The sequence below is a fragment of the Ctenopharyngodon idella genome, chromosome 24, assembly GCF_019924925.1.
Source record: "Ctenopharyngodon idella isolate HZGC_01 chromosome 24, HZGC01, whole genome shotgun sequence".
Lineage (NCBI taxonomy): Eukaryota > Metazoa > Chordata > Actinopteri > Cypriniformes > Xenocyprididae > Ctenopharyngodon > Ctenopharyngodon idella.
In genome coordinates, this window is record NC_067243.1 from 5,998,249 (window position 1) to 6,025,521 (window position 27,273).

Genomic DNA, 27,273 nt, shown 5'->3' on the forward strand with positions numbered 1-27,273 from the left:
TTACGTATATTGTCAAGCAGAAGAAACCTGTTGTCTCAATTAGATTATAGAGTTAGTGCTTACAATCTATGCAGATGTATAAAGAAACCAGATTTTATCCAGGCAGACACCATGTCTTTTTGTTTTTTTGTTTGTTTAAAGGGTTAGTTCACCCAAAAATGAAAATTCTGTCATTAATTACTCACCCTCATCTTCAAAAAACAAATTAAGATATTTTTGATAAAATCCGATGGCTCAGTGAGGCCTGCATTGACAGTATAACACTTTCAGATGACCAGAAAACTACTAAAAACATATTTAAAACAGATCATGTGACTACAGTGGTTCGACCTTAATATTATGAAGTGACGAGAATACTTTTTGTGCGGCAAAAATAACAAATGAGTGACTTTATTCAACAATATCTAGTGATGGGCGATTTCAAAACACTGCTTCATGAAGCTTTGAAGCTTTACAAATCTTTTGTTTCGAATCAGTGGTTTGGAGCATGAATCAAACTGCCAAAGTCACGTGAACTATTGAAGTTTCAAAACTTAACGAAGCCTCGTTTACTGGAATCATGTGATTTTGGCGCTCTGAACCACTGATTCAAAACAAAAGATTCGTAAAGCTCCGAAGCTTCATGAAGCAGTGTTTTGAAATCGCCCATCACTAGCTATTGTTGAATAAAGTTATTTTGTTATTTTTGGCGCACAAAAGCATTCTCTCCACTTTATAATATTAAAGTTGAACAACTGTAGTCACATGATCTGTTTTAAATATGTTTTTAATAGCTTTCTGGGAATTGAAAAAGGGAGTGTTATTGCTGGTGATGCAGGCCTCACTGAGCCATCGGATTTTATCAAAAATATCTTAATTTGTGTTCTGAAGATGAACGAAGGTCTTCCGGGTGTGGAACGACATGAGGGTGAGTAATTAATGACCGAATTTTCATTTTTTGTTGAACTAACCCTTTAATTAACATAACATTGGTTAAAAAGGTCAAAAATTAGGTCCATTAAGTGTGTCTGTAACAATCCAATTTGTAAAACATTTAGTTGACAATCAAAATTTTGCTAAATGTGACATTTTACACACCTGATGAGTTTATCAGTTGTGTTAGTCAGATATCATGACTGTATTTCGTTATTTTTCGTTTATGAATTGCTGGGAAATGGATGAAAATAATCCCTTTGTGTATTTTGCACACTTTTGTTCTTAATTAAACTAATAATCTATACTTTGACAGTTTGTCTTATTTATGTATGCCCAACATATATGTGCAAACCCTCACTGGTTATAATATATATGGTTTGTAATCCGAAGTGACTTGTTTATATATGTCAAATCACGTGGTCACGGATGTCCCGGTGTTGCCATAGAGAAAGAAGCGTCCGCCGGAAGTGAGAAGGAGAGGAGCGCGATGGCGGACGACGGGATGAAAACGGTGAGAAATGATGGATATTTTCATTAAAAGACAAAAACGCTTGTATTTAATGCCTTTAATATGAACAAATATCTTCTTTATGGTGGTTTGTGGTAGTCTGTAACCGCTATTCTTCGTGATTTACTTGTTCGTCAGATTAATTACATCTACAAAGAGAAAACAATCTGAAAGACTGACATTTTAAATAACAAAAGTAGGCTGTGTTTTATCTATATTTCGTTGAATCTTGAAAAGCAAAACAGACTTACCTCAAAATCAAAATAAGCTTATATTTTGAACAGAAAATCAAGTCTATTTAAGGACCGTTAAGATTTATTGCATTCTAACTGTTTTTCTTGACATTTTAATGCCAGTAAACTGTATCATCGTATTTGTTATGCTGTCTTTATTCTGAAAATATTACGCCAGAACATGATTATTCTCATGGCTTCTCCTGACATAAAATTAAATATTAAATGCACAATATTTGTCAGCAGCCAAAGTGTATGAAGTGCACAACAATAAGACATGCAGCATTGAATTCATATAATTTTATCACACAGGATATGATTGATTATGTTGACATATTTACACTTTTGTGTGTGTAGGATGTGCAGCTGCCTGTGGCCACAGACCTCAAGAAACCTCGTCCGAAGAAAGGTCAGGAATCTGTATAAATTTATAATAAAATTACATTTTAAATGATAAAGTACTGCAACACAAAACAGAAGCATTTTCGAGGTTCCACTGAATCCATTCATCCTGTGGGTGGCGCTGTTTGCCTTTATTCTCGCCTTCGGCCCCATTTTCCAGTGAAGAGGATTATGGCTCACAGGGAAAAGTCTGTCCAGGAATAGAACGGATTGAGATCAGATTTTGCCAGGGGGCTTGTAAGCAAGCGGAGGAAGATGCAAACGCTGCATGTCACAGCGGACGGGCTCCTTTTGTTCTGGGGCCCGCTGGATTTGGGATGAGCAGTCTTGTGTGGCCCCCCATTGCGAGAAGAGACCACTGCGGCGCACAGCATGCCTCTCTGCCCTCTATATCCAAAATAGAAGCTGATTTTCAATGCCGCCTTTGATATTTGCATTTTCAAGATTAGACCAGTTAATGTCCTACACAAGATGAAACAGCTTTTTATGTGGAATCAGGCTCATGTCTTTAATCTTTGGCCCAAAAAAAATTCTGAACAGTTAAGTCGCACTTTAAAATGTCTGAATGTCCTTGCAAACACACGTTACAAGCAAAACATTTGACAGACATACTTAGACTTCAAACATGATGAAGAAAAGTGAATATTAAGATCCTGCAGAATTGGCAGTGATATTTTTAAGTGTCTAGACCACTGTACATATATATAGATTGATCTCTACAGTTTGTTTTTCCTCTGTCTGCAGCTCCTGAGCTTCCCATTCTGGAGAGGAGAAACTGGCTTATACATCTGCATTACATCCGCAAAGATTATGAGACCTGCAAGGTAAAACCTGAACATCCTACAGAGACTGTAGACTGCTCTTGATAATAACTGATTTGTGTCGCTTCTGATTTCAGGCCATTATTAAAGAACAACTGCATGAAACTCAAGGCATGTGTGAATATGCAGTGTATGTACAAGGTCAGTGAAAAATACACTGTAAACATATTCAATTACTCTGATGTACTCAGTGTTACATACAGTTCGACTATGACTCTTAAAGGGATAGTTCACCCTAAAATGAAAATTGTGTCATTATTTACTCACCCTCAAGTGGTTCTAAATCAGTTTCTTTCTTCTGTTGAACACAAAAGAAGATATTTTGAAGAATGTTGGGAACCAGACAGCTGACGGCACCCATTGACTTCCATAGTATGAAAAAATTAACTTTAGTTAGTGTGTAATGTTGCTGTTTGAGCATAAACAACATCTGCAAAGTTACGACGCTCAAAGTTCAATGCAAAGGGAGATATTTTCTTTTACAGAAATCACTTTTTACAAATCACTGGTAGGGACTATGACGAGCTTCTTCCTGGGTTAGTGACATCACAAACCCCAAAATTTACATAAACCCCGCCCCCGAGAACACACAACAAAGGGTGTGAGGCCATGTTGGGCTGTTTTAGAGAAGAGGAAGAGTTGTTGTAGTAGAGTGTTGTTGTCATGCCGTCATTTTACGCCGGACTGCTTCACAAACGAGGGTCAATTCAACACTGGATTTGCACAAAAGATTAACATGACGGCACATGCTAGTCGATGAGTTGAATCAACTCCACAGCAACTACATAAATTTATCCACTAACCATTCAGTAACGTCCTAAAAGTTGTAACTTCTTCCTGAGTCTCTCCATCAGTGTCGACTCCGGTTTGAACAATGTAAGGCTGAACACCGTTACTGACAATCCTCATTTTGGCTGCGTGAGATTCTCCAGCTTTGTTGTTGTTGAGCGACCGAAGCACGAGCTGTTAAAGCTCCGCCCTCTTCTGGAAAGGGGGCGGGAGCAGCAGCTCATTTGCATTTAAAGGGACACACACAAAAATGGCGTGTTTTTGCTCACACCCGAATAGGGGCAAATTTGACAAGCTATAATAAATGATCTGTGGGGTATTTTGAGCTGAAACTTCAGACACATTCTGGGGACACAAGAGACTTATATTACATCTTGTGAAAATTATAGGTTTAAGATATCTTCTTTTGTGCTCAACAAGAAAGAAACTCATAGAGGTTTAGAACAACATGAGGGTGAGTAAATAATGACAAAATTTTGGGGTGAACTATCCCTTTAAATTTCGAAGCTTTATATATATATATATATATATATATATATATATATATATATATATATATATATATATAAAATCACATACTAGCTTTAAACGGTAGTATGCAGTACACAGATTACTGTGCAGTAAGCAGTACTCTGGTGTTCTGGTGAATAACTGCAGTGTGTGTCTGTGCAGCTCTGATCATGCGGTTAGAAGGGAAGATCCAGCAGTCTCTGGAGTTGTTTCAGAGTTGTGCCATCCTCAACCCCAAAAGCTCAGACAACCTCAAACAAGTGGCGCGATCGCTGTAAGCACCATTTCACATACACAAATCTGTATTTACATGGTGTGTCCATTTAACCTGGTTACATGCAAACTGAATAGAAATGTGTCATTTGATGAACGGTTTACTTTGTGTTTAGTTTCCTGTTAGGGAAGCACAAAGCTGCTATTGAGGTTTATAATGAAGCAGCACGTCTCAATCAGAAAGACTGGGTAAGTACACATCAGTGTCCGGATAATGGATTATTCACTAAAAAATGAAATACTTTTATTATTTACTCGCCCTTATCTTGTTCCAGATCAATATGCTGTTGTTTTGCTCCACAGTGACAATATTCATTTATTTACTTATTTATTTAAATGGTTAAGTCAGAGTCAGGGTTTATATTGTATATTTTATTTATTTATTTATTAATGTTAAGGTGGGGGTTTGGGTTTATACTGTATATTTGTGAGTATTTTATGTATTTAAAAAAAAAAAAGTTTTTTATATGGTATTTATTCATTTAAATGTGCTAATTTAGTGGTTAGGGTTTATATTTTATTGTTAATTCAGGAGTTGTTTTGTATTTTTGTGTATTTAGTTAGTTATTTTTATTCACTATTATTATTATAATATTTATTTCATTTATATTATTTTAATTAAATAATTAATTATTTCATAATTTTTTAGTTTAAGTCCTATTGAAGCTTAACAGCCCCAGTTACCATGCACTTTAATTAGACGGAAAAGAGTATATTCTTTATATTTCAGTGTTTTTGTGACATGAGGAAATAATGAAATCTTGAAGGAATGAAAAAAATAGTATGAACTTACACTTTATTCACCTGTACTTTATTATTTTTTCCTTGCAGGAGATCAGCCATAATCTCGGCGTTTGCTACATCTACACCAAAGACTTCAGGAGTGTAAGATACTGATCATTCAGTCATATCTTTATGAATATTTGCCATATTATTGTGGTAGTACATATGTTATTTAACACTCTTCCTTTACTTTTATTGATTGTGCAAAATATTCCAGATTTAGCAGTGATGAAACGGCCTTAATTTATGTAATGTTGTGTTAAACATGTTCTCTGTGTGTCTGCAGGCAGAAGAGCAGTTAAACTTGGCATTACAGCTGAATAAACACGATCTGACCTACATGATGCTGGGAAAAATCCACTTACTGCAGGGGGACACGGAGAAAGCCATCGACGTCTACAAGAGCGCTGTGGAGTACGTCTCAATACACATCCTCACTTTTATATTTATATAAATGAACTATAGTGTCCTGCACCCACTAGTAAAATATATCAAATATATCAAAAATATCAAAAATGTCTGAATAATTCTTGGTTTAACTGTATATATATATATATATATATATATATATATATATATATATATATATATATTATTTATTTATTTATTTATTTATTATATATATTTATTTATTATATATAATGTATTAATTAAATTTAATAAATTATATATATAAATTAATATTATATGTATAAATTATTATATATAATTTATTAAATTTAATTCATATATATAATCATTTATATATATATATATATATATATAAATTAAATGTAATAAATTATATATATATATATAATATTATATATTTTTATTATAATTATTATAATATAATATTATAATAATAATAATAATATTATAATTTATTATTATTTATTAAATGTAATTATTTTTGGCATTAATTAATTAATTAAATTATTTTAATATTTAATGTGTACAAATTATTATTATTATTATTACTATTTATTATTACTTTTTTAACATTTTGCACTACGGTCCACAAATCCATGTAGTTCTTGCACTAGTTTAGCAAAGTTTTTGCTCAAATATGTTTTTATGTTTCTTACTTGCACATCATGCAATGTGCATTTTCATGTGGAGTTCATGAAGCTCGTGTTGCAGCTCTGGCGCGAGTCGTGAACGTTCGGATCTGAAGCCTCATAACTCGAGCGCTGAGACCTCCAAACGTGTTTTATTGTATGTTTTGTCACCAGTCACAATTGACTTAAAGAGTCAAACACACTTTATTTTCCTCTTGAAGTGTCTGGAGTGTTTTGTAGTGATTTACCCAGAATGCATTTCAACAGATTTTCGGTCATGTTTTGCACAACGTGAGTAAAGATGTACGAGACAGAGTTTTGTTGCCAGAGAGGAACTTCAGACGCCTAGAGACGCTCTCAGCGTGTCGCTCTGCCACGGCGCAGATAAGACGCCCAAGGCAGCAAAGCATGCTGGGATCAGTGAAGCGCTCATAGCTGTAATTAATCACATTTACTGTCTCACTGTGACCGCTCTAACCTCACTCTTTTCTTTTTCTCTCTCTACCTCTTCGTTTTTATCTTTCTCTTTGTCTTTCAAGTCCTCTCAGAAAACCCTGAGGACTTGCTGAAGTAGTCTGTCTTTTCTCCTTAAAGGGACGGTTCACCAAAAAAACTGTCATTTACTCACCCTCATGTTGTCCAAACCCGCATGATGTTCTTTCTTCTGTGGAAAACAAAAGTAGGCTAAATCTTCCTGCTGCTCTTTTCCATACAACTAATAGAGTCAACGGCTGTCAAGCTCTAAAGAGATGTAAAAGCACCATAAATCTATAATAACAGTAGTCTGAATTACTTGTGCAGTCATATGATAGCTTTATATATATATATATATATATATATAAAACTTTAAAGTATTATTTAAATATATTTGACAATATATTTAAATAATAATTATTTATTTATTAATGTAATATTTAATGTGTAATTTAAATTTTACAAAATGTGTACATTGTGTAAATAGTTTACAATTTATATATATTTGTATTTATATGACAATATATATTTTAATGATAGTAGTTAAAATATATTAATTTAAATTTTCTTTATTAATGTAATATTTAATGTGTAATTTAATATTATTTTTAATATGATTTTTTTTACAAAAAGTGTACATTGCGTAAATAGTTTACAATTTAAATATATATTTTTGACAATATATATCTTAATAGTAATTATATATATAAAAAATATAAAGTGATTTTAAACTATATATAGTTATATTTATATTTGACAATATATTTATTTTTATATATAATTTAAAGTGATTTTAAACTATATATAGTTGAATTTATATTTGACAATATATTTAAATAATAATAATAATAATAATTAATATTTCTTAATGTAATATTTAATGTGTAATTTAATATTATTTTTAATGATTTTTTTTTTTTACAAAAATATGTACAAATATAAAATATATTTTTGACAATATATATTTTTATAATAGTAATTATTTTATATATACGTGTGTGTGTGTGTGTGTGTGTGTATATATATAATGTGTAAATAGTTTACAGTTAAAATATTTTTTACAGTATATAGTAAAAATAAGAATTATTTGCATCATGGCAATAAAAAAATGATAATGATAATGAGTATTTGGGAAAAAATAATAATAATAATGCTTTATTGCAATCAAAATAATGTCAGAATGCAAAAGCTCTTAAAAATAGCCTTCATTATCTTAAAGCATAATATAATTTCTTATCTCTTTCTTTTGATTGGGGACGTCAGTGATGGCAAACGACGCTAGTCCTTATGTTTTATGATGCTTTATATTCTGGAGCTCCATTTACATTGATTGCATAGAAAACATACAACGTGTTCTCCTTTATAGGAAGTTTTTGGAGTTGGACCTGAAGGTGAATAAATAATGACAGAGTTTTTATTTTTGGGTCAGCTACTCCTACAAAGACACGTTTTTTTTTTTTAGCATTCAACAAATGAAAGTGCAAAAGGAATCACTAATCTGCTTTTCTCAGCGGGAATCCAACGATTTGATGACTCTTGATTACTGTTGTTGACTTTCCTCTCTTCCCGGAGAGCAGAAATGGAGATGACTGTGAAAAATTCTCCTCCCCTTGTCCACACACACTCTGTCTGTGCGTCTGGCTCAGATATCAGAGAACCGCGGGGAGCTTTAAGCGTGTGTGTGTTTGAGATCTCCTCATTATCGCAGCCCTCCCACTGAGCTGATGAATTAGTAACGTGCAGCAGTGGGACGCTCCGTAATGAGAGGAGCTTTCAGCGGCCACGTTTCCACCCGCTTCACCTCACCATAGCGGGAAGATGTGACTCACAGCCAGCATGAATTAATAACAGCCCGCTGCTGGCATGAGCCGCTCAAACTCACACGTGATGGAGGAGTCTGAGACACGAGAAAACACTTGCTTTCATCATTCTCAAGTGTGGCATCTCCGTGTCACCTGACACAATGTGATGGAGTCGAGCAGGACGTGTTTCTGAATCAATATGGTTTAGTCCTGGAACAGCAGCTAATAAGCTAGACTTAAATCAGATTACAGTAACCTGAGACCCAAACCACCCACTCAATCTGATTCGACTGAAGTGTGATACTTTGCTTATTAGTTTTTAGTTTTGTGAAACACAAAAGATGTTTAGCTCAATGTTGAGGCTGCTCTTTTTCCATACAATGAAAGTGAATGGTGACATAAATCAAAAATATTGAATTATAAGGCGTTATTTGTTGAGTAATTTATGACAGAATTTTCCTATTCAACCTTTAATTTTGTTTTATCTGATTTTATTAAGGTTTATATATATTATATGTCCTTAATAATAAAAACATATATATATAGTAATGATATATTATTTAAACAATAATTAAATAAGTAATATATATCATAAAAATGTTTAATTAATTAATTAAATAATTTTAAAATAAAAACAATCAAAATGAAACGCATACTAAAAAAAATTAAATAAAATATTAAATATTAAAATATTTTATTCGTTTACCTGAATGTCATGTGACCACATACTAAAAAAATTTAATTAAATATTAAAATATTTTGTTTACCTGAATGTCATGTGACCATTAATCAACATATATATATATATATATATATATATATATATATATATATATATATATATATGTGTGTGTGTGTGTGTGAATATATATATATATATATATAATAGTAATGATATATTATTTAAACAATATATATATATATATAATCTTATTTATTTATTTATTTGTATCACAGCAGGGTTTCCCAAACTGGTTTGTGAGTTTATTAAAAAGCTGGTAATGAATAAAATCATGAAAATGTAAAATAAATAAATAGTTTAATTAGTTAATAACACAAGTTTAAAATAAAAACAATAAAAATTAAATACAAAAAAATCAAGTAAAAACGATCACAATTAAACACATACTAAAAAAAATTAAATAAAATATTAATTGTTATTAATTTTTTTTTTTTTTTTTTTTTTTTTTTTTACCTGAATGTCATGTAACTATTAATCAACATGAGGAAACTGTGAACATATGAATTTGTTATTATTTTAAAACATTAACTTAAAATTTCAGGGGGCCTTCAAGTAGACATTTTAGGTCAAAAAGGGTTCGGCTGACAAAAAAACGATTGGGATTCAATGACAATTAGAACCAAACATGCTTAATTTTCTTTAAGCAAAATATAATTTCTCCTCTCTTGATTTCTGATTTCTCTCAGATTTTCTCCGGAGAACACAGAGCTGTTGACCACGCTGGGACTGCTGTACATGCAGGTGAGTGACGACAAATCATTCATGCCTTCAGTTCCATTTCAAACACAGAAAACATGATGATTAGTGGAGTTTATTTTGAAGGTATTTCTACTAATACTCATTCTTATGATCAAATTCAGATTTGAACAAACTGCTAACCCTGAAAATGTGATACTTTTCTTAAGTGAGCAGATTTAAAATGTTTGTCTGGTGGATGATAAAATGGCAAAATCGCATAGATTTGCATTAAAGGCTAGACACTTTAAGGTGGACTTAGAAACCACCCTGTGGCCAGTTGCATAAACTGCTTAGAATAGTCTTGAAAGTTAGTCATCTAATTTTTTGCTTCAAAACTGGTCCTAACTTTTTACATAAAATGGTTGAAAATGGTCTAATTTGAATCAGAAAAGTAAGAGTGATTACCTCTTGTTTAACTGCTAGTTGATCACACTAGTTCTTATCTCACTGGCTAAGTTTATGCAACATTAAAAAAACGACAGAAAACACCTTAGCAACTTCATAACAACACTCTAGCTTCAGTTTTCCACGGGCAAACACCACCGACTTTAGAAATGAGTTTTACAATACTGTCTAATGTAAAAACACAGTAAATGTATCTGCTATTGGTGTTTACTTCTGTCTTCTCTCTCATTAGCTTGGGAAATACCAGAAAGCCTTTGAGCACCTCGGGAACGCTCTGACGTACGACCCCAATAACTTCAAGGTGGGATGCAGTTTCACCAACCCCTAGAGTCAGTGACATTGAGTGTGTGTGTGTGTGTGTGTGTGTGTTCTCATTACTATTATGTGTCCCAACATGTATATTTTTTTTGCAATTTCTTATTATACAGTGACAAAAATCATGGAAAAAATGTCTGAAAACAATTAGTTTAATAAATACTACAATTATGTATAAAAATACTATATTTAAATCAGTGAATCTCAGTCTTTTTGATTTCAAGTCCCCCCATTGTCCACTATTTGAAACATTTTAGCATATTTTAATGCTTGTTTTGCTCCACTTCGGTCAAAAATGACAGAAAATTGAAATTTTACATTTTTTTTTTTTTTTTGCTTCATCGGAATGGGATGACACTTGGTGACTTTTGTTGCATTAGCTATGTGAACACACAAAAAAATCATGGACATGAATCGGATACGTTAAAGGGTCGAAAAAAAATAGTCACACTTGGTTTCTTCGCGGTCAAAAATGATGAAATGAATAGGCAATATGAAAAAATACAAAAAATCTTTTGGTGGTACAAACTATAATTCAGCCACTGTGCAGAAAAAAAAGTGCACAGCAATGAAGGGGTGACACTCTAAAATGTCAAGAGTGTAAAATAGACACCATTTTTATTGAATTTTGATGTTATGTGTAACAAAATGTCCTATGTTCAGATTTGACTGTAGTAAAATTAATGCAAAAACTGACACTTCAAATCAACATTTCAAAAATTATATATATAAACCTTGACAAAAAGTAGTCTTTGAGAATGTCTGAGTATAAATCCAAATCCACAACTTAATAAAAATTAGTTTTTATGTCTAAAAACACTAGATAATTTATAAAAACTATACAGGCATCTAGTGGTTTTTTTACTCCCACCTGATGGCACTAATCTACCTTCAAAAAAATGCCTTGTCTCTATTTTAACGTGGAATACTGCTTTAATTGAAAAATAATTTAAAAATATATTAGAAAATGTGTATTATTTTCAATGGGGAAAAATAGCTAATAAAAATTGTATAAATATTGCATAGTATCATAAAATAATCTCAACATTTTAAATAATAATCAAAAAATATTATTGAACAAAAATATATTTCATTGGTTTTCCTGAGAATAAAAAGTTACATAGGCTTCGAATTACTTTTGACCTCAAAGGAGTCAAGTGTGACCCCTAAACGAAGAGGACCAGAGGGTTAAATAACTTTAAGTCATTTGAGGCCCCCTTGTTTGGAAGCCTTAATTTAAAAAATATTTGAGAATTTGTAAGAAAACATGCTTATTTTAAATATCGGGGTTTTTTTATTTTCTTGCCTCCACCCAATCTGTTCTTCCTCATCTGTGTGTGTTCAGGCCATCCTCGCCGCCGGCAGTATGATGCAGACTCATGGAGATTATGACGTGGCCATGAACAAGTATCGTGTAGCGGCATACGGCGTCCCCGAGAGCCCCCCGCTCTGGAATAACATCGGGATGTGCTTCTTCGGCAAAAAGAAATACGTTGCTGTGAGTTACAGACGATCACTATAACATCTTCTACCTTTGATCCCATGTTGAGTTCATGTCCCTCCTGCTTCTCTCCTCCAGGCCATCAGCTGTCTGAAGAGGGCAAACTATCTGTCTCCGTTTGATTGGAAGATCCTGTATAATCTGGGTTTGGTTCATCTCACCATGCAGCAGTACGCATCAGCTTTCCACTTCCTGAGCGCTGCCATCAACCTGCGGCCACGCATGAGTGACCTCTACATGCTTCTGGCCGGTACATATATCACATACATCACACTTGTATTAGTCATGATCCTTAAAGAACAGTGTAAATGTGAGAATCCAGTTTGATGTGATGATTATGTGTGCTCTGACACTCATCAGTTGCCCTGACCAATCTGGATGACGCCGATAACGCCCGCAGGTCTTACGAGCAGGCGGTTCAGCTGGATGAGTATGTTCTCGAACCCTGATCTACAGTGTACATGAGCTAATGCAGAACTAGTTGAGTTTAAGTGAGTGAATTTTGCCTGACAGGTCAAACCCGCTGGTGAACCTGAACTTCGCAGTGTTCCTGTACAATCAGGGCGATAAGAAGGCCGCGCTGCAGCAGTACCAGGAGATGGAGAGAAAAGTCAACGCTCAGGTTGAGAACAACAGCAACACCGAGTTTGACCCAGAGGTACTGACGCCTAGTCTTAAAGCCCGTTCACACCAAGAACGATAAATATCCCTCATTTAAATAATTCCCGGCCAATGCAAATAAAGGGGCGGGGCCTGGTCGAGTTAGTTAGTGGTGTGTTAAAACTGGCAGTTATGGAAAGGGGTGGGACATTTCCTCAAACACACACGAAGCGCTTGACTAATCACAACACACTGGTCCAGCCGACCAATCAGAGCACATTGTGCTTTTCAGAAGGAGGAACTTCATAGAGACAGGAACTAAACAGAGCGTTACTGACAGACTGAAGAGAGGAGCTGAACAATGGAGAATATGAGGAAAATAATCAACATGCAAGCATGAAAACTTGTTCTAGTAGAGCACAAAAACAACATAAAGACTTTGTAAAGGGCATAATTTAGCCTCTTTAATGTACTTTTTATTTATTTAATTATTTTTGCATTGGTAATTAGTAAAAATGATGTTTCTCACACACATGCTCACATTGCCATGAATCACAGGCGATCTCGTCTCTTTCTCACACAGATGGTTGAGATGGCTCAGAAAATGGGCACCGCTCTACAGGCGGGTGAGAACCTGTACTGGAGCAAACCGGGCAAAGATGGCAAGACCAGCCACCGGTCCTCCTCCAGCAAACCCAGCAGCTCCCAGCAGCCCCTGGGCACCAACCAGGCCCTGGGTCAGGCCATGTCTTCAGCCGCAGGCTACAGCAAGAGCATGCAGATCACCGCAGGTGAACAACCCGTCAGCTTACACTGACAAACTGATAACGGCTGCTCGGTTCTTCCTAATGCTCGTCCTTTCTCTCCAGAGCCCGAGGCGGATGTGAGCAGCGCCCCGTCGCCCCCTACAGTCACTCCCGGAGACCCCGAGGATGAGGATGAGGTAGAGGAGGCGGCCGAACCGGCCAAACTCACAGAGAAGAAGAGTAAACCCAAAGCAGTGGCTGAATAGATCTTTCTCCAAAACTGAAGGGGTTTATAACTTATGAATGTACAGCATAATATTTAGTTTCATTAAAGTGCAGGTTACAATCACAGATTTTTAGATGTTTGAATGATTCTTTACATTAAATAAAGGTTTGTCCACCTTTAGAAATATTATAATTGCATACGAAAATTCAGTCTTGTGCGTTGGTGTTTTAAAATGAGGAGGCAAAGTCCTCACATTTTTTTATATACTGTATATCAAATGTAAATTTATGTCTGTTATTCTTAATTTTCTTGGTTAAATAAACATTAGCCTACATAAAGAAGAGAGACCAAATATAATTCTGTTTTGTATTTTTTTGCAATAACTATGTAATGTCGTATTTATTAAAACCAAGTAAGAATTTCATCAAGTTGGTGTTCTTGCGCATTTTTACATTTATTCCAAAATAATAACTAAAGGCAGTAACAATTTAAATAATATATATTATTTGTGAACTAATGTTCAGCTTTTTTTCAGAAGTCATCTTGTACACACAGGTCACAGACACGAGGATGTACCTTTGTTTCACAAAGCTGATTGCGAACTAAAAACCCCCGGAGTCGTCATGTTTTCTGCCATTTCAAGTTTGATTTTGATGTGACATAAAGCAGTAAAATGACTGAGTTGTTTAATTACTTTTTAATTAGTCTTCCCATTAACAGCATCATTGTCTTCATTCAGGCCAATGAGAATACACACGAAAACGAGGCAGGATTTATCACACAATCCAATCATATCCAATCATAACTGATCATATCCAATCAAAGCACGATGGAGGCATTGCCTCCTCTCACGTGACTTTCCCCCATTCATTCTCAATTACCCCCCATTAAACCCACCACACACATTAGGGTGTCTGTTTTAAGGCAATGGGGACAGAGGAGGCAAGACTCCTGCTGTAACTTCACCTGCGGGTGTCGCTGTTGGACATGGTTACTTTACCTATTAAGTTCCGTATCGATTATAAAGTACTGCTAATGACCTATAAGGCTCTAAATGGTTTAGCTCCTGTGTACTTAACCGATCTTTTATCGCCCTACAATCCTTCACGCTCTTTAAGATCACAAAACTCAGCTATCCTAGGTACAACCAGAAGTCCAAAGTCCTCTAAAGGAGGGAGAGCGTTTTCACATTTGGCTCCTAAACTCTGGAATAGCCTTCCTGATAATGTTCGGGGCTCAGACTCGCTCACCCAGTTTAAATCTAGATTAAAGACACATCTCTTCAGCCAAGCATTCACATAATCCATCTCATATCAGATCAATTGCACATGACTATCTTTGCTTAATGTTATGAACAGCAGCTATTCTAATTATTCTCCATTTGCTTTTCTGTTTCACCTCGGGACGCCCGTCCCGAGCTGACTAGAGAGTACATCAGTTTCAGTTTGGATCCAGCCTCTTAAGAAGACCTCAGATGACTAAAACTTTGGAAGAGACGGCGCCAACTCCTGCGATGACTTCAGAAGATGCAACATCTGGATCAACACGCACATTCACATTCTATAAATCCTAATTATTGTTAATATGTAATTCATTTTTCCAGGAGCTCTTTGCTTCTACCTCCAATTAAATTGCTAACAGTGATTGTATGTTAATCGCCTAAATTATTACATTATTAGCTAACTGCAGTCTCCAAATTGTAATGTTGATATGCATTCTCTGTAAACAAATAAATGTGAAATATTTACAAATATATACAAATAAATGTGAATTGAATTGAATTGAATTGAACTTTATAAAAACGAGTGACTTTTACATTTTGTAATATTTTGCGTTGTTTTATTTTTTATAATATCAATTATTTTCTCATCCTCTGTTTTTTTGAGGAGGCACTGCCTCCCTTGCCTCCTCGTAAGAAACGCCCCTGCGAAAGTTTTGTATAAAAAGCAGGTAACACTTTACAATAAGGTTCCATTTGTTAACATGAACTAACAATGAAAAATACTTGAAAAGCATTTTCACTCTTAGTTAATGTTAATTTCAGCATTTAATAATAAAGTTGTATCTGTTACATTGTTAGTTGATTTTAGTTCAATCATGACAACTCTTGGAATAGTTTTAGCATGTTATTGAATATGGCAATGTCAATGTATTTGGTCTTGGTGAACGAGATCTGCTATGTCACTGTTGTGGAGCAAGGATTGACTTGCTACTAATATACACAGAAACGCTGCTGTGAGTATGTAAGAAATGCTGCTGCTGCATAACTAGACATAAGTCCTGTAGCAGATCTAGGCAGGTGGAGCTGGGGAGGTGGAGGGGTTCAGAGGAACTCTGCATGACTAGATTTATGGCAAACACTGAACCAGACTATTTAAATGTTGAGCAAGCAATCTCATTGGCTGCTGGATCAGCAGAGGCCAATCAGCTTGTGCCATGCCGTAATGATTTGATTGCTTGCAGATTACATGTAAAGGACCAATCAGCCTGCGCCCTCTAGAGGTTCAATTTCCTGATTTACTCACCGCCATGTCATCCATGATGTTCATGTCTGTCTTTCTTCAGTGGAAAAGAAATGAAGGTTTTTGAGGAAAACATTCCAGGATTTTTCTCCATATAGTGGACTTCACTGGGGTTCAACGAGGAATAAGGGTCTTATCTAGAGAAACCATCTTCATTTTCTAAAAAAAAATAAAAAATTATATACTTTTTAACCACAAATGCTCGTCTTGCACTGCTCTGTGTTGCTCCACGCATTACATAATCATGTTGGAAAGATCATGCGTGACATAGACTGAAGTACCGCCGACATTGTTTTACCCTTTTTTTGTAAAGGGTGTTAGTCTTTGCATGTTCACTTTGTAAACACTGGATCAGTAATTCCGGCTACGTCACTCATGACCTTTCCAACATGATTACGTCATGTGTGGCGCATCGACTGAAGAAAAAAAGACATGAACATCTTGGATGACATGGGGGTGAGTAAATTCTGAACTGAACTAATCCATTTGTGCATTTTCTACATTAGCTAATGGGACCTTATTGTAAATAAAAAAGCATTTCATTATCATTTTAGTCTTTGTGACAGAAACACACCTTAATACAAAAAACCACAGACATTTTATAACTGGAACAGAAGTGTTTTATTTATATAAAAATATTCCATACTCAAGTTAACAGAGCTAATATTTCTAGTCTTAACATTTATGATTGACATTTTGCCCAGTAACTCTTAAAAGACTTTGTTGCATAATCACATGTGCAAACTAGAACCCTAAAATGTTTTATATATCTAAAAGTTGCATGAATATGAACTTTCTGTTAATTTCTCACACCAATGCTCAACATTTGCTGCGTTTCATAAAAAAAAACAAAAAAAACCTTTTCTAAGTATTGCTGTAATGCTGAAAAAGTCCTCCATTAGTAACCATTAAACTAAAAAAAACAAAACTTTCTGAAATTCAAGGTTCTTTTGCTGGTTTGAGAAACTAACAGCGTCAACATGGAGTGTAACAGAAATACAGTACAAAACAAGATCCATCATGTTCATGAGCCGAGGCTTTTCTTCCAGCTGCTGATCTGAAGCTCTCGCCAAGGCCTTATTTATGAAACGCAAATAGATTTGTGTGTAAACCGTTTGTAAAACCATTCGTGGTTCATTTACTTACAATTGCTTTACAAACACTGCTGAATGTTTCTAAAACTGTTAAGACTTTGTTAAAAAGCCTCAGTTTTGTAATACATTAAGGCTGATTTAAGACAAATGATCATTCACATACTGAGATTAATTAGTACGTCCCAAATAAAACATTAAAAATTATACGTCAAAGGTGCGTGGATGGTACAACATGGCTGAAAATATCATCTTTAAGACTAATAAGAATAATTTGTATGTACAGATTCATTATGTGTGATAGGAAGCATCATAAATCACAACAGTCGTCATTAACAGTACATGATCCACCAGAAATCAATGGCAACTAAACCAGACTGAATGTAAAATATTTTCGATTTCTCTTATTATATACAAATGATGCTGGTACCAACGTACAAAAACCTACAGCTCTATTCCCACCCTTAAGAACAATAAGATACATTTAAGACCAGAATAATGAATGGTACTTAATATTTAAATGACATTATGTGCACATAATAATGGTCACAATATCGTCAGTTAAGCTGGTGATTTAAACTATTAACTATAAACTATTATTTAGGAATTATTTAAACTTTAGGTTGAACCTGGGAACATTGCTTTAATTATTTCTACTAAATTTCATTAGGATAAGAGAACTTTACATTACTTGACACGCATCACCAACTGCATAAACCTGGTTAACCTGAAGTGAATCGGCGGCCTTTAAGTTACTTGTTAACGGTTCAAATGCCAAATAAAAGAGTGTTATAATAGAGATTTGAGATGTTTAGGACTCTAAAATCATCCTTTGGTTCACCTTTCAGCCGTTCCATAACCACAGGTCGTCTGCTCCTGTTAACCAGAGTATGAGCTCATAGTTAAAAAAAGTTAAAAGTAAAAGTTAAAGTTCTTTCATCATTTACTCACCCTCATGTTGCTCAAAACCCATTTGACTTTCACTTATGTGATATTTCTTCTAAATAAAGAAGGTCATTTAGGTTTGAGGGTGAGTGAATGATGACCGAACTTTATTTTGGGTTAAAGGATTAGTTCAGTTCAGAATTTAAATTTCCTGATAATTTACTCACCCCCATTTCATCCAAGATGTTCATGTCTTTCTTCAGTCGAGAAGAAATAAAGGTTTTTCTCCATATAGTGGACTTCAATGGGGACCAACAGTTTGAAGGTCCAAATGTCAGTTTCAGTGCAGCTTCAAAGAGCTCTACATGATCCCAGACGAGGAATAAGAGTCTTATCTAGCGAAACGATCGGTCATCAAAAAAATAACGGAAGTACCGATGTACAAAGTTTCGCCTATGACACTCATGACCTTTCCATTATGATTACGTAATGCGTGGCGAATCACAGAGCAGTGCAAGATGAGCATTTGTGGTTAAAAAGTATATACATTTTTATTTTCTTTAGAAAATGTCCGATGGTTTCTCTAGATAAGACTCTTATTCCTCGTCTGGGATCATGTAGAGCTCTTTGAAACTGACATTTGGACCTTCAACCCGTTGAACCCCAGTGAAGTCCACTATATGGAGAAAAATCCTGAAATGTTTTCCTCAAAAACCCTCATTTCTTTTTGACTGAAGAAAGAAAGACATGAACATCTTGGATGACATGGGGGTGAGTAAATTATCAGGAAATCTGAATTCTGAACTGAACTAATCCTTTAAATCCACCGTCCTAAAAAAAAAATGGTGTTGTTGCGTTCAGTGCTGTCTTTCACAATATGATTTCAGACAAGAGTAGCAACAACAAAGTCTCTGGAAAGAGGACAGTGCACTCGAACTGCATGTCAACAAAAAAAACATCCTCTTTTGATGCTCTGCGAGTCTTTTTCATCAAGAGGATCTAACGATGAGGACGTTTCTTCAGAAAGATGGAAGCGGTGTGTCTCTCAGAGCTCAGATGGAGGTGTGACCTCTGAAAACAGAAGTCCCTCTGCTGATATGGCGTCGCCCAATCCCACTGTTCTAAGCGGCTGTTTGCACACCAGCACCGGCGTGAAATGGAAAGACACGTTTCCTCTGCGCCACACGGCGACCGGTCTCGTCGGGTCCACCGATAGGCTCTCCCTCGGTTCTGAGGAAGAGCTGTAGAAGTTCAAAGGCGCCTTGAGGACCACCTTATTAATATCCACAGCTTGCAGGCCGCAGGCTTGACTGCTGGCCACACGGGCGCCCGCAGCTACCGCCGCCACCTGGTTCCCCCAGTGCCCGTCCACCGTAGCCAGGATGTGGTACGCCAGCGTGTGGAAGTGGATCCGGGTCAGATCGGCCTCGGATTCTGGGTCCGCCCGGCCGTGCTGCTCTAAGACCCAAAGCAGGATGTCGCTGACGCGGCCCACGTCGGGTATGCCGTCCCAGGAAGTGAGGTCAGCGTGAGGTCCTCCTCCGGACTGAGTCAAAAACAGCAGCTCCTGTTCGTTCAGACCGATGGAGTTCACGATGGGCATGACCTGCTAACAGAAGAGCGCAGAGAAACCTGAATGATGTAGATGGAAACCTGAGAGTGGAGCACGTTAGTGTCGAATTTATGCAGATTTCCTTTAAATGACAAATACAAAAACTTTGTGCAAAAGTGCAGTGCAACAAAAGCACATAACTCCTATGAAGATTCTACTGAGCATTAGCATCCATTAAACCTACACATTTACCTCCTGCAGGATCTGGTTCATGTAGTCTCTGTCTGTCATGCTGGCCAGCTCAAGGTGGATGGGCACCTCGTTCCTCACGTCTGAGATGGCAACCACTGCCTGCAGGAAGTCAGAACACAGTCACCAAGAACGAAAAATGCTTGTGATCTAATAAGTAAGAAGCAGCAGCAGTGAAATGACCTCAAAATATCTCTGTCAGAACAGCAAATTCTTCCTCTCAAAAGTTTGGCTCATCTAATCAGGTTTTAAAATTGGTTTAAAAATATGCAGTAACCAGTGATTCTCTTTTTAAAATCAGATGGGTACTGAGCGAATCTGGTTTCAGACCTCTTTCAGTCGTTCCTCCCACAGATCTCGGCCCATTCCTTCCATCATATGCAGTCCAGACAGAACCACCAGATCCGGCTGGAACTCCTCCAAACTGGCCACGAACGTCTCCAGCGTGCTCATTTCCCCATTGGACACATCATGGGACAGGATGAAGCGGTTAGCCTGGGGAGCTCTTGAGGAACCCCACTGTTCACCTGTAGGGGGCGTCAGAGAGAAAACACTTTCTCCAGATACACTCACTGGCTGCTTTATTAGGTACACCTTGCTAGTACAGGGTTGGACCCACTTTTGCCTTCAGAAATGCCTTAATTCTTCATGACACAGATTCAATAAGGTGCAGGAAACGTTCCTCAGAGATTTTGGTCTATATTGACATGATAGCATCACACGGTTGAGATTTGGTGATTGACTGGAGGCCATTTGAGTACAATGAACTCACTGTCATGTTCAAGAAACCAGTTTGAGATGATTTGAGCTAAGTGACATGTGCGTTAGCCGTCAGAAGGTGGTCATAAAGAGATGAACATTGTCAGCAACAATTTAAACGATACTCAACTACAAAGGCCCTGTTTCCACCTGGTATTAAGATGCATTTTGGTCGATCGGATCACAAGTGGACGACGCTAAATACAGGTGTAAACATTTTGAGTTTGTCCACTTTCGACCACTTCCAGAGGGAGTTGAAAACGCATTCGACTGGATTGCTTTCGTAGTGTAGACGCTCATGCGGTCGAATGTGTTCGAACAGCCACTAAAGACATCCTACTGACCTAATGTGTAAACATTATGGGAAGAGCGCTAGCCAGACGAGATTTAAACTTTGTCGCTGAAGACCCAAGTTTGGTTTGAAGACGAAAAATCTACCAAGCACAATGTTCTCTCACCATTTCAGTGTTCAGCGTGGTCTTGCGACTATCAGAGCAGAAATGAAAGCTGCTACTCTCTGTGTGTTTTTCAGTCGTCTCCGGGTGCGTTCGTATGTGAATTGCGTGAGCTTATTTTTGTTCATTAGATCGAAAGATCTGAACGAACCCATACGTTTACCCACCCAAAGACCCTCTCCTCGAAGAAATCAGGACAGAAGTGGTTGAAAGTGGACAAAAGAGACAGATTAAAATACCAGGTGTAAACGGGAATGTGTCTCCCTCGTCTACATGTGATCCGATCAACCAAAACGCATCTTAATACCAGGTGGAAACAGGGCCTAAGTGTGCCAAGAAAATGCGCATTACACCAGCAGCAGCCTGAACCGCTGATACAAGGCGGGATTGATCCATGCTTTCATGTTGTTTACACCTAATTCTCACCCTACCATCTGAACGTTGCAGCAGAAATTGAGACGATCCAATCTTCTATTGTCCAGTTTTGGTGAGCTCATGTGAATTGTAGTCTCAGTTTGTTGTTCTTCGCTGACAGGAGTGTTACGGGTGTGTCTTCTGCTGCTGTAGACCATCTGCTTCAAGGTTTGGACGTGTTCAGAGATGCTCTTCTGCAGTCCTCGGCTGTATCGAGTGCTTATTTGAGTTACTGTTGTCTTTCTATCAGCTGGAACCAGTCTGGTTATTCTCCTCTGACCTCTGACAAGGAATTTTCTCACACAGAACTGCCGCTCACTGGATATTTTCTCTTTTTCAGACCATTCTCTGTAAACCCTAGAGATGGTTGTGCGTGAAAATACTCAGACCAACAATCATGCCACGTTCAAAGTCACTTAAATCACCTTTCTTCCCCATTCTGATGCTCAGTTTAAACTTCAGCAGATCATCTTGACCCTGTCTACATGCCTAACTGCATGTGATTGGCTGATTAGATATTTACGTTAACGAGCAGTTGAACAGGTGTACCTAATAAAGTGGCCGGTGAGCGTGAACAATTCATTGCTGAACATTCAATGTTTCAATACGTCACAGAAATCAAACGATTTGCCAATGTCGTTTCGAGCGAGTCTCACCTGACTTGTACTCCAGGATAAGGTGGAACTCATCTGTCTCCTGCAGAGATTCTGGCGGGACCACGATCTGTTCATCCAGCATATCATGAAGCTTCGGCCCCACTGGACCACACAAGAGGACCTGAGAGAACACAGCACTCTTTAGAGAATGATAGTCAGGTGCTCATCAGGTATGAATGAGCTGCTTTTGCACTCTTAAGTTATTATGGAAAGGAAATTCAGGACAATTTGACATAACACCTCTGTCCAGTGATGCTGTCAATGATTTTAGCAGAACAGTTTAATGTAGTACAACAGATACTCACCACGAGCTGTGGGTTAGATGCCAGTTTCTGGCCAATCAGAGCAGCGTTTCCGCCAACATAAAGCTGCAAGAAACAATAAAAAAGCAATTTGAGTAAATTTCAGAAATCTGGTCTCATTAAAATGTACAAGATCAATTACAAGTGTAATTTGGAGCAAATCATTTATGGATATTTTTAAAAAGACTTCTAATAAATGTTCTGATTTTCTATCAAATATCAAATTGAAAGTGCTTATATAATTGCCAGATATTTTATAATATTGCAAGAAAAATATTGTTTAATTTTTTTCATATAATTTTCTGGCATAAGACTCATGGACCAGCCTCAGTCTGAACGATGCGCCTATTAATTACTTTTGATTATGCAAAATTAAATTTGACACAGAAACTCAATTCCCCTCAGGTCCCTCTCGTGCATTCAAATTAAACCTTCGGATCTCAAGGGCCAGATTCATTTACAGCAGATGCCAAAATTAAAACGGATATTATAGGACATATGCAGAATCAGATCACACACTTCAGCATCTGCATTGAATTTCACCACATCAAGGCTTGAATCAGAGCAGTCAAACCTGTCGGACAACTTTTAGTGTGCTCAGAGACCGGCTAATCTCGTGCCCTGAAGAAAAACCATGCTGTAAGGGCCTTAAAACACTTTATTGCGCACCTGAGCGCCAGGATATTCTGCAGCCGCCCGTGCGATCCTCTGAAAAACCTCCTTGTCTGAGAAGAAGCGCTCTGCGGCGGCGCCCTTCCCCATGTAGTGGATGAAGGCCTCTTTCAGGTCTTCTTTGCTGTGTAGCACCTCGTGGTCTCTGCCGTATCCTGGATCAAGAGCCAGCGCCTGCAGCAGCCCCACCCCGGACACCACCACATCCACACAGGCGTTCACCCTGACAGAGGAAACAAAGGCATGATGGGAAGGGCTCTAGAACACACGCACATGTTCGGACCTGTTGCGTGCGAGTACTAATCTGGCCCAAACTATTGTGCAAGTGTGGACGAAACATTCACTTTTATACTTATCAAAAAGGTTTGTTTGAACAAAAAAGTAAAGAAACAAATGACAGGACAAAATAAAAATAAAAGGAAAAAAAAAAAAAAAAAAAAATGGTTAAACTAAAGGACACAAACAACAGAAGAACGAAAGAACGAATGGAAAACCCCAAAAAGAATTAAAGAAACAATGAACAAACAAACAAAGGAATGAAAAGAAAGAATAAATGATTGTAGTCGGAGTTCCTCACCCCACCGCCACTCTCCCCCAGCGTCGGGCCGGAGCTGTGATTAGGGTCTGCCAGGCGCGTGAGATGGCCTCCTCCAGCGCCGGGGGGCGGAGCTCTGAGCCGCCACTCGGCTCCATCTGCGGCAGGAATTCGCTGATGTAGTTCAGCACATGGGCCGGTAGCTCCGGGTCAGTGTGGAACAGATAGCCCATCCCCAACGCCAACACGGCCACCAGCACGGCCTTCCTCCACATGACCTGTGAATCACAAACAAAGTTTCTGTTCAGTCATGGCCTCTTCCTGGGGGCTTTATTTGAATGCCCTTTTATCAGGAACCATGTTTTTTGGAAATGTACCATGGTAAACACCAAGGTTTTTGGACATTTACCATGGTAATACCATGTTTTGGACATGTATCATAGTAAATACCAAGGTTTTTGGACACATATCATGGTAATACCATGTTTTTTGGACATTTACCATGATAATACCATGTTTTGGACATGTATCATAGTAAATACCAAGATTTTTGGACACATATCATGGTAATACTATGTTTTTTTGGGCATGTATCATGGTAAAAACCATGTTTTTGGAAATGTACCATGGTAAATACCAAGGTTTTTGGACACATATCATGGTAATACCATGTTTTGGACATGTATCATGGTAAATACCAAGGTTTTTGGACACATATCATGGTATTACCATGTTTTTTGGACATTTACCATGGTAATACCATGTTTTGGACATGTATCATAGTAAATACCAAGGTTTTTGGACACATCATGGTAAATACCAAGGTTTTTGGACATGTATCATGGTAAATACCAAGGTTTTTGGACACATATCATGGTAATACTATGTTTTGTGGGCATGTATCATGGTAAAAAACCATATTTTAGGACATGTTCCATGGCAATACCATGGTTTAATTAGACACACGCCATGCATACCATGTTTTTGGACATGTACCATGGCATTACCATGGTCTATTTAGACACATACCATGGTAAATACCAGGGTGTTTGAACACATATCATGGTAATACCACATTTTCGGACACATATCATGGCAATACCATGTTTTTTGGACAATTACCATGACAATACCATGTTTTGGACATGTATCACGGTAAATACCAAGGTTTTTTGGACACATCATGGTAATACTATGTTTTGTGGGCATGTTTAAGGACATGTACCATGGCAATACCATGGTTTAATTAGACGTATACCAAGATTTTTGGACATGATAATACCACGTTTTCTGACATGTATCATGGCAATACCATGTTTTTGGACATGTACCATTGTAATACAATGGTTTATTTAGAGACATACCATGAATACCGTTGTTTTTTGGATACATATATGGCAATACCACATCTCCAGACATGCATCATAGTAATACCATGTTTTTTGGACATGTTCCATTGTAATACAATGGTACATTTAGACATCCCATGAATATTGTGTTTTTGGACATATCATGGTAATACCACGTTTTCAGACATGTATCATGTACTATGGTAATACCATGGTACTTTGGGGATGTAGCATGGCTTTTTGACACTGTAGTTGCATGTTTTCGGACATACTATGGTATTATCATGTTTTTCAGGACAATCAATTGACGTACCATGGAAATACCATGTTATCTTTGACACTGTGAACATGGACAGGAAGCAGACTTAGTTACTACTGAGATTTACTACTGAAACCAATGCATATCTATTTATAACACTGCAGTAGCTGTGCATGCGCACAAATCTCTCTCCATATAATCTCACAGACTGCTTGACAGGTTGATTAGATTGCAAGCTGATAATTATTGGAGCAATAACAGCAGTAGCTGGCTAGTGCTAACAGCCCATTCTGCTCATGTATGGGGCTTTAAATTAACACGATATATAAAATCACACATCTGACCGAGACCACCTCAAGCATTTGAGTTGTTTAAAATGATGTTTTAGTTAAACTGACATTTCTGATAAATAACTAACATGCTGAAGTGAAATCAATGAGCTAACATGAGCTAGCCACATAGCAGATAAACCACCAGTTTACACAGCAATAACCAGATTAAAACACTTTATCTTTAAGCAGATATAATCGAAACGCTCTTCGACAATCTGAACAGTTGGACAGATCACTAACCTGACGGATGATAGACGACACGAATAGTGTGTGTATGTGGTGAAGTTGAGTTGTGTCACCCTTCTTGGTCGAGGGAAAGTGTCTGTGTTAGCGACTAGCCGCTCCACTCTCTCCTGAGGGCAACTAATAGTAAGTTTTCACATCAAATCTCATTGAGTTAAAATTGGAAATACAATTAAACAGAGAGCTAATTAATATTACAAAATACAAAACTTACTTTGAGCTCCAAAATGTATGTCGTTTTCAGCATTTAACACTTTAATTTATTCTAATACTGTTGTTCGCTTTTGGGAAACCTGGCAAACATCGCAGCTAAAGCGAACCCAAGTAACCAATCAGAAGCTCCGAGCATTGGTGACGCAACCGGAACGTCAAGTCGAGTGGATGTACTGACGCAAGGTGAAAATATCTTTGCCCGGCGCCACGTCTAAATTGTCAGATCTCAGCAAGTTTTTTTTGTCTTTTAATATATACAGGTGCTGGTCATATAATTAGAATATCATCAAAAAGTTCATTTTTTTATTATAAATTATTTTTAAAAATGAAACTTTCATATATTCTAGATTCCCTACATGTAAAGTAAAACATTTCAAAAGTTTTTTTTTTTAAATTTTGATGATTAGAGCGTACAGCTCATGAAAGTCCAAAATCCAGTATTTCAAAATATTAGAATATTTCCTAAGATCAATCAAAAAATGGATTTGCAAAACAGAAAAGTTCAAGTTCTTTAAAATATGTTCTTTTGTGCACTCAATACTTGATCGTCAGGACATATTACAGCAAATGACTTGCTCCTAGCACAAATTACTGCATCAGTGAAGTGTGGCATGGAAGTGATCAGCCTGTGGCACTGCTGAGGCACTATTGAGCCTTCAGATCATCTGTATATTGTTGGATCGACTGTTTCTCATCTTTCTCTTGAAAATATCCCATAGATTCAGGTCAGGCATGTTGGCTGGCCAATAAAGCACAGTAATATCATGGTCAGCAAACCACTTGGAAGTGGTTTTTGCACTGTGGGCAGGTGCTAAAGTCCTGCTGGAAAAGGAAATCAGCATCTCCATAAAGCTTGTCAGCAGATGGAAGCATAAAGTGCTTCAAAATCTCCTGGAAGATGGCTGCATTGACTTTGCACTTGATAAAACACAATGGACCAACACCAGCAGACGTCACGGCCC

The 27,273-nt window shown here is 36.9% G+C and overlaps 2 protein-coding genes across 5 annotated transcripts; one reads left to right on the forward strand and one right to left on the reverse strand.

The window, feature by feature from the left end:
- Positions 1-1,318: 1,318 nt before the first annotated feature.
- bbs4 (Bardet-Biedl syndrome 4) lies at positions 1,319-14,251 on the forward strand. The gene is made up of 16 exons (XM_051884888.1): positions 1,319-1,426; positions 2,014-2,065; positions 2,803-2,882; positions 2,957-3,020; positions 4,341-4,452; positions 4,568-4,640; positions 5,283-5,336; positions 5,521-5,648; positions 9,979-10,033; positions 10,668-10,736; positions 12,096-12,248; positions 12,330-12,501; positions 12,612-12,681; positions 12,765-12,909; positions 13,435-13,642; positions 13,721-14,251. The coding sequence occupies exons 1-16, from the start codon at positions 1,403-1,405 to the stop codon at positions 13,861-13,863; spliced, it is 1,602 nt and encodes a 533-aa protein (XP_051740848.1). The 5' UTR covers positions 1,319-1,402; the 3' UTR covers positions 13,864-14,251.
- Positions 14,252-16,942: 2,691 nt separating this feature from the next.
- Positions 16,943-26,478, reverse strand: adpgk (ADP-dependent glucokinase). Of its 4 annotated transcripts, none has more exons than XM_051884268.1 (9): positions 26,313-26,478; positions 26,096-26,218; positions 23,958-24,193; positions 23,378-23,603; positions 22,712-22,774; positions 22,407-22,527; positions 20,453-20,649; positions 20,126-20,224; positions 16,943-19,930 (listed from the first exon to the last, which is right to left on the reverse strand). In XM_051884268.1, the coding sequence occupies exons 3-9, from the start codon at positions 24,188-24,190 to the stop codon at positions 19,367-19,369; spliced, it is 1,503 nt and encodes a 500-aa protein (XP_051740228.1). In that variant the 5' UTR covers positions 24,191-24,193; positions 26,096-26,218; positions 26,313-26,478; the 3' UTR covers positions 16,943-19,366. The 4 variants fall into 4 exon arrangements, with proteins under 4 accessions (XP_051740228.1, XP_051740229.1, XP_051740226.1 ...); XM_051884269.1 differs by having other exon boundaries at positions 26,096-26,208; positions 26,313-26,475; XM_051884266.1 differs by lacking the exon at positions 26,096-26,218 and having other exon boundaries at positions 26,313-26,475.
- Between the last annotated feature and the right edge of the window lie 795 nt (positions 26,479-27,273).